Here is a 12,081-nt window from a genome sequence, read left to right on the forward strand (position 1 = left end):
CACTCATACTTCACAGGGGTCTTATTACCCCCATGACACAATTTTTTTATATATTATCTCACCCTTATTTACTGACATGTCCACATAAACCAGATATAATAAAATGTTTGTAGACATGCGCTGCCAAGTATTTAATGAACCCCATAACTCTAAAATTTTCCTTAATCTTTTCATTTTCCTCTTTCTTTCTGTAAACTCTAACCTTTTTTTGATCACTCCATATTCACCCCCATTCTCTTCATGATCTGAGATTTCGTCCCAATTGAATTTGAAGAGCAATTTTTGAACCCTAACTATGAAAGCTTATTCAAGTCCGCATTTGTCATTATTTACCCCAACAAAGCAAAAAACGATGAATTTGAAGAACAATTTTTGAACCCTAATTATGAAATCGGAGAAATTACAAGCCCTAAAGCTTCAAGCTTTTTAGAAATTGAAACTTGCTTTGACAAGTAAATTCAAGTTTTAAGCTAATTTGGGAGAAAATGAAAGAATATACAATTGAAAATTGAGAAAAAGAGGAAGAAAAAGAGAGTTTGATTTTGGGAAAGAATGAGATTTGGACTCACATGTGTACTTTTCTTCAGCTTTTGACGTTTTATTTTCTCTTCTTACGCGCCTAAGGGAGTTGTTCTTACCTTCTTCGACATGTCAGCAAATAAGGGTGAGATAATATGTAAAAAAAAAGTTCAGGGGTAATAGGACCACCGCAAAGTATGAGTGTGTACAAGAAGTTGAAAAGTTAAAAAGTAAGAGAGAAGGAACTTTAGTCCATTTTTCTAAAAATGAGACTCAATAATTCACTTGTCAAATTATGAAATAAGGTTCATACAACTTTTGTATGCCACCTCATACTTATTAACTAGTAAACATGGCCGCGCTTTGCGCGGTATGAAAAAATATTAGATTCATGATTTTTCAAATAATATTTTAGTTTCAATCTTCAAATAAATTAAATACTAAATTCTAACTCGTTTTAACACGATTTTATAATATACACTTTAAGTAATAAAATAAATGCTTATGACAAGTCATTTTCTGATGCAAATGCAATTGTTAGTGATCTTGCTGAAGAAAAATATACTACAAAAAAAAAGTTTTTATTTTAAAAACACGATTATTTTAGCCTCGGAACCTCTCCTTTAGAGAAACTATTTGAAATAAAAGAAAAATATTAAGATCATATACTTAAGAATTTTAACAATATTTTTCAATTATATATTATGAAGAAAAGTCATCAAATTGCAATTAATCAACAACATACGTATGCATAGAGAAAACAAAGTCAATATTAGTGACAAACAATTATTATTCTTCTCTTTCCAAATTTCTTCTAAATGACTCTTAGGAGAATTATTAAAATTCAGATGATTTGAAGTTTTAATACCATATTTTAAAAAACTATGTTATTAAACTAAAAAAGGCAATAATATGACCAAGAAATATATATATATATATATATATATACCTTCCTCCTAAATTCACCGCCTATAAATGATTAGCAACGTAAACTTTTCTTCCCAATTTTCAATTCAAATGACAATATTTGATTAATTGATTTCTTTGCTTTTGCAGTCCTAATTTATCATAGCATGAATCATTATAATAGATAAATGTTGCCGTAAAGTAGAAAGAAAGAAAATAGTAAGAATAAAGCAAATTCAAGAATCTTAAGGATATAATATTTAATCTTTTTGAAAATATTTCAATTTTTTGAATTAATTTATCAATTAAGAAATTAAAATCTAAATAAAAATGATATTAAAAGAGAAGTAAACATAAATTATAAATAAACATGAGATCGAGCAGAATCGTGCATGAGCTATAATTATTAACTAAAGCTACTAAAATCTCAAGGAAAAATGGATTACTCCATCACTAACCAATTTTTTTTTGTACTTGTCCCTAAAATCCACATTAATAAAAGAAGTAGAACAATGCATATTATGATAATCCATAACCTAATATAATATGAATTAGAAAAAAATGATATTTTACACATTAATATGAAAATAGTCCGAGAAGAAATTTAACTCATTAATTGAGAAATCAAAATTTAAATAAATAACAACATTATAATAGAAATAAACACAAGAATAAAGCAAATATGACAACATGCCAAAATACAATTATACAAATATAAGATTTCAAATAAATTCGAAAATTTATGCAAACCAGTTGAAAAAATAGTCATCTAAAATGATACTGAAAAAAGTAGGATACAAAATATCATTATTAAAATCTTATATAATATTATTATTTTCAAACAAAAACAAAAAAAATAAAATGGTACCTGAAAATTGCCTAAACAATCTCATCAAAATGAAGCAATTGGTGAACAATAAATATGTCTCCATTAGTTAGAGATTTATAGGAATTATGAAAGGAGACAATAAATTCACCTCTGCAATTGATTTTAAGATAGGAAAAACGATTAATGTCATATCTCATGAATGAGTATAAATAATAATTAAAAGAGAAGATGAAAAGTTGAAGAATTTGTATAAGAAGATTTAATGAAATAGTCATGATCTTAGACGTGGGGGGAGAGGGAGGGTTGAATGTTTTACTAATCAATTTAATATAATTTAATTTAATTACAGCAATTATAGATAAAGAATAAAACACTAATCAAATTATTTAGACATTTAAAATTTGAAAAAAAAAGATTAATATGAATGGAGGCCACAGAGAAGTGTCACATCACCTTCTCTATGTTCCCCCTTCATATATATATACTAGGTAATTTGTCCGCGCTCCGCGCGATCATAAATAATAATTACGTTGAACTTGTAAATATTTCTTTATTAATATCCATACATTAAAATAATGGAAAAAATAGGTTCTTAAAAAATATTAGCAATATTTCAGCATGAATATGATTATTTGTCGTTATCACATAACTCATGAATGAACTATTTAGGAAATAATAAATCATTGGTTCTTTAATCAACATTAAAAGGAAAATAAAGAAGAAAATAAGAATATATATACAAAGGCATTTCGTAAGAAAAAGAACACATTTGCGTTACATAGATTATACAATTGTGATATATGTCTCAGGATAAAATCCAAATATTTGTTAACAAATTCAAAAAAGAAATTACGCTTGAACGTGAAAGCAATTATAACTTTTGAACTTGCATAATGAATTTCTTCAATTAATAAGTGAGAAACTTCATATCTATGTAAAAATTGCTAATATGTAAGCTTATATATAATACTTTTAAGTTACTTAATATAGAATATTAAAACATGAATTCTTGGAACTAAGTACAATAATTATTTTTTGCACAATGAATATACCAACTATATGTGTAGATGTTCAATATAATTGGAGACAATAATTTTGCAGAAATATAAACAAAAGAGTTTAAAACATGTACTCAAAAACAACAATTAATATCACAAGCATAAATTAATGATTGTAAAAAAACATACCAGAATATGTAAAATAGAATGAAATAGAAAGGAAAAAAATCGAGTCCACTGAATGCACAGTGTCTCCTAAAGAAAATTATTCCTCTCTAATACTTGAGGTTTAAAGAATTAGATTCTCTCATGATGAAACGATTTTATTCACTAACGTATTGATACAAAAATAATAGTGTCAATAAGTCACTCAACAAGAGCAAAGTAAACGAATATTTAATTGTGCAAAAGACGAAGAAGAAGTGCAGAATTTCGTTGTTTTAAAATGAGAGAAAATTCCTCTATTTATAGTCAACAAAGGGTAGTGTGAACAAATGTTTATTGTGATTTATCGGAAATGTCATAACTCTTTTGGAAAAGTTACAACCCTTCAGAAAGTTCACAACCTTTCATAAAAGTCACAACTTTTCATAAAAGTCTCAACTTTTCATAAAATTCGTAACTTTTCGTAAAAATCACAATTTTTCATAAATGTGGAAGACTAGTTTTGGAAATACTACTATAAATTAAAAAGGAGATCCTGCTGTTTACTGGCCTAATCGTTTCTACTGATTAGATCACAACAAATTTTTGGAGTTCGCTTCTCTTCAAGGTTAGTTTATGTTATTTTACCTATTTTCGCCCAATTCCAAGTTTAGCAGTATGATTTCATTCAGGTTTCTTTTTCTCTTAATCTTTTTTTTGTTTGTTTGTTTTATCTGCCTAATCATTGTTGACGATTTGCCGATTGCCTTGCAATGAACCAGTTGGACTTTTTAGGTTAACTGAATACTTTGATATGTTTTCTCTATAATTGTGGTCAAGTTTCACAACGTTCTAATTTTACATAGTTTCAGAGGGTTTTAATGCTTTATGTGCTTAATTCATGCTCTTGTATTGATAAATTGAACTTAAAAATGTTCAATATGAATACTTCCATGATGCACAGTAAATTTTCCTCTGTTAGACTTTGCGGGTTGAGAAAATTTTTTCTATTTAAATTCAGGATAGAAGCATGTATATGAATAGTTTTGTTAACTGGTTGTATTTTAGTGATTTTCGCCCAAGAAAAGGCAGTGGCATAACTTAATAAGCTTCAGTTTTATACGGAGTTTGTCTCTATTTCTACTAATAAGCTTCAGCTCTTTGTGTTCTATTAAATGTGATAATACATTGGCTACTCTATGGACTGATATTTGCACCTAAACAACTTGAAAGTAATTTGAAACATACGCAAATAACTCTTCCAAAATAGTTGTAACTACTAAGATTTTTCTTTCTAGTTGCGTTGAATCTTCATGCCTGTAATTCTTCCTTCTAGCCATTGTCCATGCTAACTACTACTAGGTTGTTGTATGGTCGTGTAAAATAATCAATTTGCGCCACAACACAGCTACAATTCTCTTTGTTTGAAAAATCAACTTGGCCATCACTTCTTGATTTGTTTTAAATAATAGATTTGAGATTTAATTTGTTATTCAGTGCTTGTTAGTCTTAACCTACTCTCTTAAGTTGATTATTTCAAACTTCTCTTTCGTTCATCAGCTTAGACTCAATTACCTCCACCTTCAGCTAGAAAAGTGAGTATTGGAGCATGTCGTAGATCATCCACTTCCGCTTCAACTGCAGCCCCTAGTTTAGCTAGTAATAGCTTGTTTATTGTAGCTAGGTCTCTTAGTTAAGTATAACCAGTGTTGATATATGTGTATATGTATATATCTGCTATACTCTTTGTTTTCCTTAATAACCAACATATATATAAAATTCCCTTCTATTAGCTCATGCTTGTGTCTGTTGTGCAAAATTAAGCAGTCATACTGTTTTAGATCTATCTAAAACTTAAAGAGTACAAGGGGCAGCTCTAAGTTCACAGTTCCCTTTCTATAGAAAAAGTGATTTTTATACCTTCGTTCCAACCTTATGTCGTTCTATATAACTAAACTTTAGCCTATTGAATTAGCGAAGTGGGCTGAATATGATAGTTTAACTTCAATTTCGTGTGTATTGTACAGTTCAGCATCTAGAAGACATGAACTCTATTGCCTTTGGAATAAAATCAAGCTCATTTTTAGATCCGTATTTCTCAAGGATCAAAGAAATTGATAGCACATTCAAGTTGTCTTTTCATTCAGATTTAGCTGTCTTTCCATGCACTTGTGCTTCCAAACTCTAAAGCTTGTTGGAAGTCTGTGTGCAGATACTTCTAGAGACTTGTAATTCACTATTTAACTTTGCCAAGCTTTTCTCAACATATTTATTCCTCTTCCGTTGCAAAAAGGCATTCTGTTAGTAGTTCATTCTCTTTATGGCACATTCATCAAGGTCAATGCCAATGCTGATTCAGAGTTGTGATAATGCTTCTATTGTAACAAAAGTTGGTCATGATATGCAGGATGTAAGTATGGATGGGAGGCAGGATAATGAAGGAAAGAAGAAAAGGAAGAAGCAGAGGGAGAAATATTGTGAAGAGGAAGGAAAAATTGTAAAATCTTCCCCGTATTTTAAGAAAGTGCCTGACTATGAGGATATTGGAAGTAGTAAATCCGTTGAAGCTATTTCTGATTTGTATATGAAGCCTATCAAGAGTGAGTGCATGGTTACTGTTGAAACACATCAGAGGAGTAACAGAAGGAAGAGAAAGAAGAATTCTGAACGTGGTGATGATGAGAAATCGGGAAATGATTACAGAGAAATGGATGCCAAACCAGTCCTGATTGGTCCTCCTGTTAAAAATTTGGAAGTTATTAATGAGAAGGAGAATAAACAATCTGGTGATTTAGATGAGGGATGTTCTAGTGTTGCTTCAATTTCAGTTGTTCGTGGTGATAATGCAGTGGCCAATAGTCTCGATGATCTCTTTTCACAGTTTGCATGCAAAGGTGGAAACTTTAGTTCAGGTAAAAGGAGAAATGAAGATGAGAAGATAGTCGTCAAGTCACATGTTTGTGGCCCTCTCTCTCGAAGGCTCAGGACAATGCAAAAGTCTTCAGAATCTGGTTCTATGATTGGAAATGAGAGTCATTTATCACATTGGGAAGGAGGTTGTGGACCGAAAGCTGGTAAAACTGTGTTCGAGCCTTGCTTATCTCAGAATCAGATCAATGAGAAGATGATTGAACAGAAAGCACGAGTGGTTTCCCCTTACTTTGTGAACTCAAGGAATGGAGAAACTGAAATGAAAAAAGGAAGGTCTGTAGAATGTGTGATGAAAGGAAATGGAAAAAGTGACAAAAAATTACGAACCAAAGTTCGAGTGGTTTCCCCTTACTTTGGGAACTCAAGGAATGGAGAAACTGAAATGAAAAAAGGAAGGTCTGTAGAATGTGTGACTAAAGGAAATGGAAAAAGTGACAAAAAATTACGAACCAAAGTTCGAGTGGTTTCCCCTTACTTTGCTAACTTAATAGTGGGAGAAGAAATAAAGGTAGGTAAGGATAGATCAAACCCTTCGAAGAACTGTCTCAATGGAAGAAAGGTTTCTCCCTACTTTCAGAATGCATATCGTGAAAACAAGAAGAGTAGAAAAGGTTCAAAAAGGCAGAAACCTTGTCTCTCTGCTTTCCAGAAAAGAGACGAGGCTTATTTAAGGAGGAGTGAAGATAACACGTGGGTACCTCCGCGATCCCATTTTAATCTCCTCCAAGAAAACCATGCTCATGATCCTTGGAGGGTGTTGGTTATTTGCATGCTTCTGAATTGCACCACCGGCGTGCAGGTACTTGTTGCCACTGTTCTCTTTCTTAAGTAGTTAACAAACTTATAATTCTTGAGATGTTTGGCTTATTTGACAAGTTTAAGTTTCCTACATTTTAAGCTGCAACATCCTATGAGCAATTAGGAAACAAATTTTAGACCTAACAAGTGATATAGGAAGATTTCTCATTGTCAAATAAGGGTATATACAGGCAGTTGCTAACTGATAAATTATTGTGCTGAAGTATCAGCTAATTGATTGCTTTGCATTAGCTTAAAAGTACTGGTGGACCTATTTATGTAAGGAGCACCCAATTTTGTATGGGGCATTTCCCCTTTTCCTGTGGTTCGGGCTTCTTGTTTATCAGAAGTGAAGCAATGAGAGCGACATAGTTATGTCTGTCTTAAATTTTTGTAATGACTTTATTCTGATTTTGAGGTCACATACTAACAGTGAGCACATGCATGTAGGTTAAGAGAGTGGTCGATGAGTTTTTCACTCTGTGTCCAAATGCTGTGGCTGCTACAGAGGTTGCTGTAGAGGATATTGAAAAGTTATTACGACCTTTAGGATTATATACGAAGAGGTCACTGGCTATTCCACGACTCTCTCAAGAATATCTTGGAAAAACTTGGACTCATGTTACACAGCTGCATGGTATTGGCAAGTAAGGGAATTCTACCTTTTGCACCCAAGTAAATGGATTTTAGCTCGATTTGATCAAGTGTTTTTCTTTCCAGGTATGCAGCTGATGCATATGCAATATTTTGTACGGGCAAGTGGGATCAAGTTCATCCAAATGATCATATGCTAACTAAATACTGGGAATTCCTGCATGCAAATGGCTCGGCCTGAGGGTGCATTGTATTTACCTGAAGATGATGCATAGTTAGGGGTATCTTTTGGGGGTCAGTTGCATAGTTTTGGTAGATTAACCTCTGGACCTTTTTTGTGGTGTATAGTACTTGCCTAAGCAACAGCTTAATTAATATATCATCTCTGCATATGACAGGTGCCAACTTCCTTTATGTCAAGAGCTAGGAAATTAGACTTTTTAAGTCCAAACTCTTAATGAAGGGATAGGAATCCGGTCGTTAAAAGTGTATTTATAGCGACACAGGTTTTTTGTCTACCGTGAAAAAACAATTTCCAATTTAATTTTGGTGAGGGAATAAAACCCAAACGTTAAAAAGCTTAATATTCGATTGGTAATACTAAAAAAAAAAGAGCCCTATTATCATGATATGAATACTTCCATGATGCACGTATAGGAAATTTTCCTCTGTTAGACTTTATGCGTAAAGAAAATTTTCCTACTTAAATTCATGATAGAAGCATGTATATGAATAGTTTCTTAAACTGATTGTATTTTAGCGATTTTTGGCCCAAGAAAAGGCAGTAGCACGCCGTAATTTTGTCTCTATTTCATCTAATAAACTTCAGCTCTATGTGTTGTATTAAATGTAATAATACATTGTCTATTCTATGGACCAATATTTGCACCTAAACAACTCGTCTCCCCCTTTCTTTGAGTCTACCAGCTCCACTAAAGAGAAAAACACAATATTTGGTGGGTGGGTAGCTATGTCGTGTGCTTTAGTGTGATAAATTTGGTGCTTCTCTCTATTCATAAATCATGTCTTTCCTGCTCGCACCAAGCACTTAGAACTTTTATCACTTCGTCCACAACAAAGTTGCTCGCAAGGTCTCTGTCCAATTTCTATCCACCAAAAATCAACTTGCCAATGTCCTCACCAAGCCTCTTGCTTCAGCCACATTTGAATTTCTCTCTGCCAAGTTGAATATAGTTCGTCCACCTTCAAGTTTTTTTTTTTTTGACAATTAAACACTTTATCAATCACCAAGTGAGAATAGTTGAGTCATGAAATCATGGTAACAAGGAATTTATATGACATGCAATGACCAAGCTAAATCATAAAATAACATGTTAGAAACATAAGTCATAACCATGGTTAATGCAAGCTAAACATCTTAAACATACCTTTGAGATACTTTTACGTGGGAGATTTACCTTTAACAGACATAGACCATGTGAGCTATAACATGGAATTCGGTGTCTATCCCACACCGAAAAGAGATGTCCTTACTTGCCAAGGTAAGAACCATAAACTTCTAGCTTAGGTGGATCCACTAGCTGATGCCTATCTAAGACAACCTATGGTGGCACATAGTTATGAGATATGGAGATTGCTACTAGAAACCCAACTTCAACTATGGGAGAGCTTCCATCTCAATATCCTCTCGGTGCTAAGCATAAATCCCACAGAATTGTCAATGTTCTTTACTTATCTTATTATCCACAGAAGGGAACATCAAGTAGCCAATCCAAGCTAGATTTCATTAGAATAGCCCCTTAATCTCGATTCATCTTAGGTGAGAAAACCTTTCAACCTTATGAATCCTTTATGTGAGAAAATCCTTTCACAATCATATTATGAGTAGTATGTGAGAAATCCTTTCACAATAAAAACAACAACATCGATGCCTTACCCTTAAAGCAACCTTAAATCATTTTCATCAATTTCATAAAGAAACATGCATATCTTTGTAATTTCATCTTTCGTAGTTCAAAAGGTTCATCATATGATCAAAATCTAGAAATAATGGATCATGGATGGGTTCAAGTGAATTCAGCTTAAAAACATGTAATTATCTCAATTCATGCATAAAAAGACATAAAACAATCAATTGGATCATAATTGAAAAGAACCCATGAGATTGAATAAAATATAATTTCAATTGGAGATTCTAACTTGTAAAATTGGAGAATTTAGGAGCCCTATGGAGGAAATGACTCCATAGGTGAATACTATCATACCTTGATGCCAAAAGCTCACAATTAATGGTGAATTTGGAGACTTGATCTTGAAACCTTAGACTTCTTCTTCAAGCTTTAGAGAGAAACATTGGAGAAGAACTTTGATCAACTTTGAGAATATAGGAGGAGTTCAATTGGGTAATTTGGGGGTAAAAACGTTTATATAATGTCTAGAATATACAATAAAATGACATAGTATTGGATTAGAATAATCAGGAAAAAACCCAATCGCCCCTTTAAAAAGAACTATCGACCACCATCGACAGTGGGACCTACAGTCCGTAACTTACGGACCGTACTGGTCAATCGTCGGTGGGTTCAGGAACTTGTTTCTGGACCCTCGAATTACGGAACCGGGAACCCATGTACGGTCCGTTGGTCAACTTACGGTCCGTACATAGTCATCGTAAGTCCAACTTTGGCCCTTATAATTTCACTAAGTCTGAGACTCACCTACGAGACCTACCTACGACTCGTCCATTGAACGACGGACCATCCCGGTGAACCATAAAAAGGGTACTGGAACTTGACATTGAAAATCATTTGACTTGCCACATACGGTTCCAATTATGGCCCGTAAGTGAACCTACGGTCAGTCGGTGGGTCTGTTGGTACATACACCAATTCTAGAAAACCTGCAATTTTCCTTCTTTTCAATCTGAGGTGTTACAATATCTCATCCTTGGGAATATTCACTCTCAAATGGAACTCAAAAAATCATAAGGAGTGTAGGAACTAGATTAAACAGCCCAACATGAATGCAATTGTAACACCTCATATTCGAGAAAGGCTAGAAATGGGTTAAGTGGGAAAATCACAAGCCCATAAAGTGGATCATGGAACCCGCTACGGAGCTCCAAACGGGTCGTAAAAGGGACCACGGTCCGTTAAGAGGCTCGTGATAGGTTTCCAGAACCTGCCCCATGCAGGTTTCACTTTGACAGATGCTTAGACGACCCGTGGTGAGGTTGACGGGTCGTCAAAGTGGTCAAAAGTGGGCCAATCAGAAAGGGTTCTCCCCTAGCGACTAGTTAAGGACCACGGGTGTCAAAATGGTCTGTGAAGCTTCACATGGATTGTGAAGTCGTTCGTGAAGGGTTTTAATCAGATTTAAGAGTTTACGGTCAACTTCCAACGATAATATCTTTTAGCACAAAAAGAATTATGTGGCCTATAACCTATCAAATCAAAGATCTTTAAGTCCTCTTTCCAACGTCACCGAGTTTGCCTAATTCTAAGCTCAAAGTAAAAAGTTATGCCCACAATAATAAAGCCCTGTCAGGAAAGATTTCTTCATGACCTGTTTGATGGGCCGTGGTGTTGATGATGACCCATTTTGGGCTTCTAGTGACCCAATTCGACAGTTTAAAGTCAGGATAGGGTCTGAACCTAAATTTTTTTAAAGGTCTAGGGAGGCAAAGAGGGCTAAGACCGGGGATGGTAACTTCTCACACTCAAGGTCCGATGGACATGATTATTCTAAGTTCCGACAAAGGATTTTCGACCAAGGTTCATCCAATGTTCCTCCTAAGTTCAACAAATATAGGGTGTCTAACCCTGATCCTCAGGAGGAAATTGTAGTGGATCTTCATTGCCTACGTATGCTAAGTGTGGAAATAAGCATGAGCGTAAATGTTTTGCGGTCTCCGATGCTTTCTTTGGTTGTGGTAAGATGGACCACAAGATAAGGGATTGTCCCTCAGTTGCTAAGAATGTGGGAGATGATTGTTGACGGGCTCAAACTAATCCTTTATTCGGTCGTAGTGGGAGTCAGAAGCAAAATAGATTTTATGCACTTCAGACTCGTTAAGAGAAAAAGGGTTTGCCCAATGTGGTTACCGGTATGTTGAAAGTCTTCCAACTTGATGTTTATGCTTTAATTTACCCCAGTGATACCTTGTCTTTTGTGACGCCATATGTGGCTATGAGGTTTGATATTCTTCCAAATGTGTTGTTAGATCCTTTTTCCGTCTCTACTCCTGTTGGTGATTCGATTGTGGCTAAGAGGGTCTATAGAAAGTGTCCCGCATCCTTGTCCCATAGTGTCACTCATGTTGACATTGTAGAGCATATGCTAGATTTTAATGTTATCCTTGGTATGGATTGGTTGCATTCATGTTATGCTTCTATTGATTGT

At 34.0% G+C, this 12,081-nt stretch overlaps 1 protein-coding gene across 3 annotated transcripts; it reads left to right on the forward strand.

Annotated features, from left to right (window-relative positions):
- The first annotated feature begins 4,018 nt into the window (after positions 1 to 4,018).
- On the forward strand, positions 4,019 to 8,111 carry LOC125829327 (methyl-CpG-binding domain protein 4-like protein). Of its 3 annotated transcripts, none has more exons than XM_049508565.1 (4): positions 4,019 to 4,024; positions 5,804 to 7,126; positions 7,576 to 7,772; positions 7,846 to 8,111. In XM_049508565.1, exons 2-4 carry the CDS (start codon positions 5,813 to 5,815, stop codon positions 7,958 to 7,960), a joined length of 1,626 nt encoding a protein of 541 aa, XP_049364522.1. In that variant the 5' UTR covers positions 4,019 to 4,024; positions 5,804 to 5,812; the 3' UTR covers positions 7,961 to 8,111. The 3 variants fall into 3 exon arrangements, with proteins under 3 accessions (XP_049364522.1, XP_049364521.1, XP_049364520.1); XM_049508564.1 differs by lacking the exon at positions 4,019 to 4,024 and adding an exon at positions 5,412 to 5,624; XM_049508563.1 differs by lacking the exon at positions 4,019 to 4,024 and having other exon boundaries at positions 5,418 to 7,126.
- The last annotated feature ends 3,970 nt before the right edge of the window (positions 8,112 to 12,081 follow it).

The sequence above is a fragment of the Solanum verrucosum genome, unplaced genomic scaffold (genome assembly GCF_900185275.1).
Source record: "Solanum verrucosum unplaced genomic scaffold, falcon-dt-bn FXZP01000157.1, whole genome shotgun sequence".
In the NCBI taxonomy this organism is placed as follows: Eukaryota; Viridiplantae; Streptophyta; class Magnoliopsida; order Solanales; family Solanaceae; genus Solanum; species Solanum verrucosum.

Excerpts from the sequence above, each read along its gene's own strand:
- LOC125829327 (XM_049508563.1), top strand. The coding sequence starts at position 5,717 with ATGGCACATTCATCAAGGTCAATGCCAATGCTGATTCAGAGTTGTGAT. Across the intron at positions 7,127-7,575 it reads ATTGCACCACCGGCGTGCAG|GTTAAGAGAGTGGTCGATGA; the intron begins GTACTTGTTGCC and ends ACATGCATGTAG. Across the intron at positions 7,773-7,845 it reads CAGCTGCATGGTATTGGCAA|GTATGCAGCTGATGCATATG; the intron begins GTAAGGGAATTC and ends TTTTCTTTCCAG.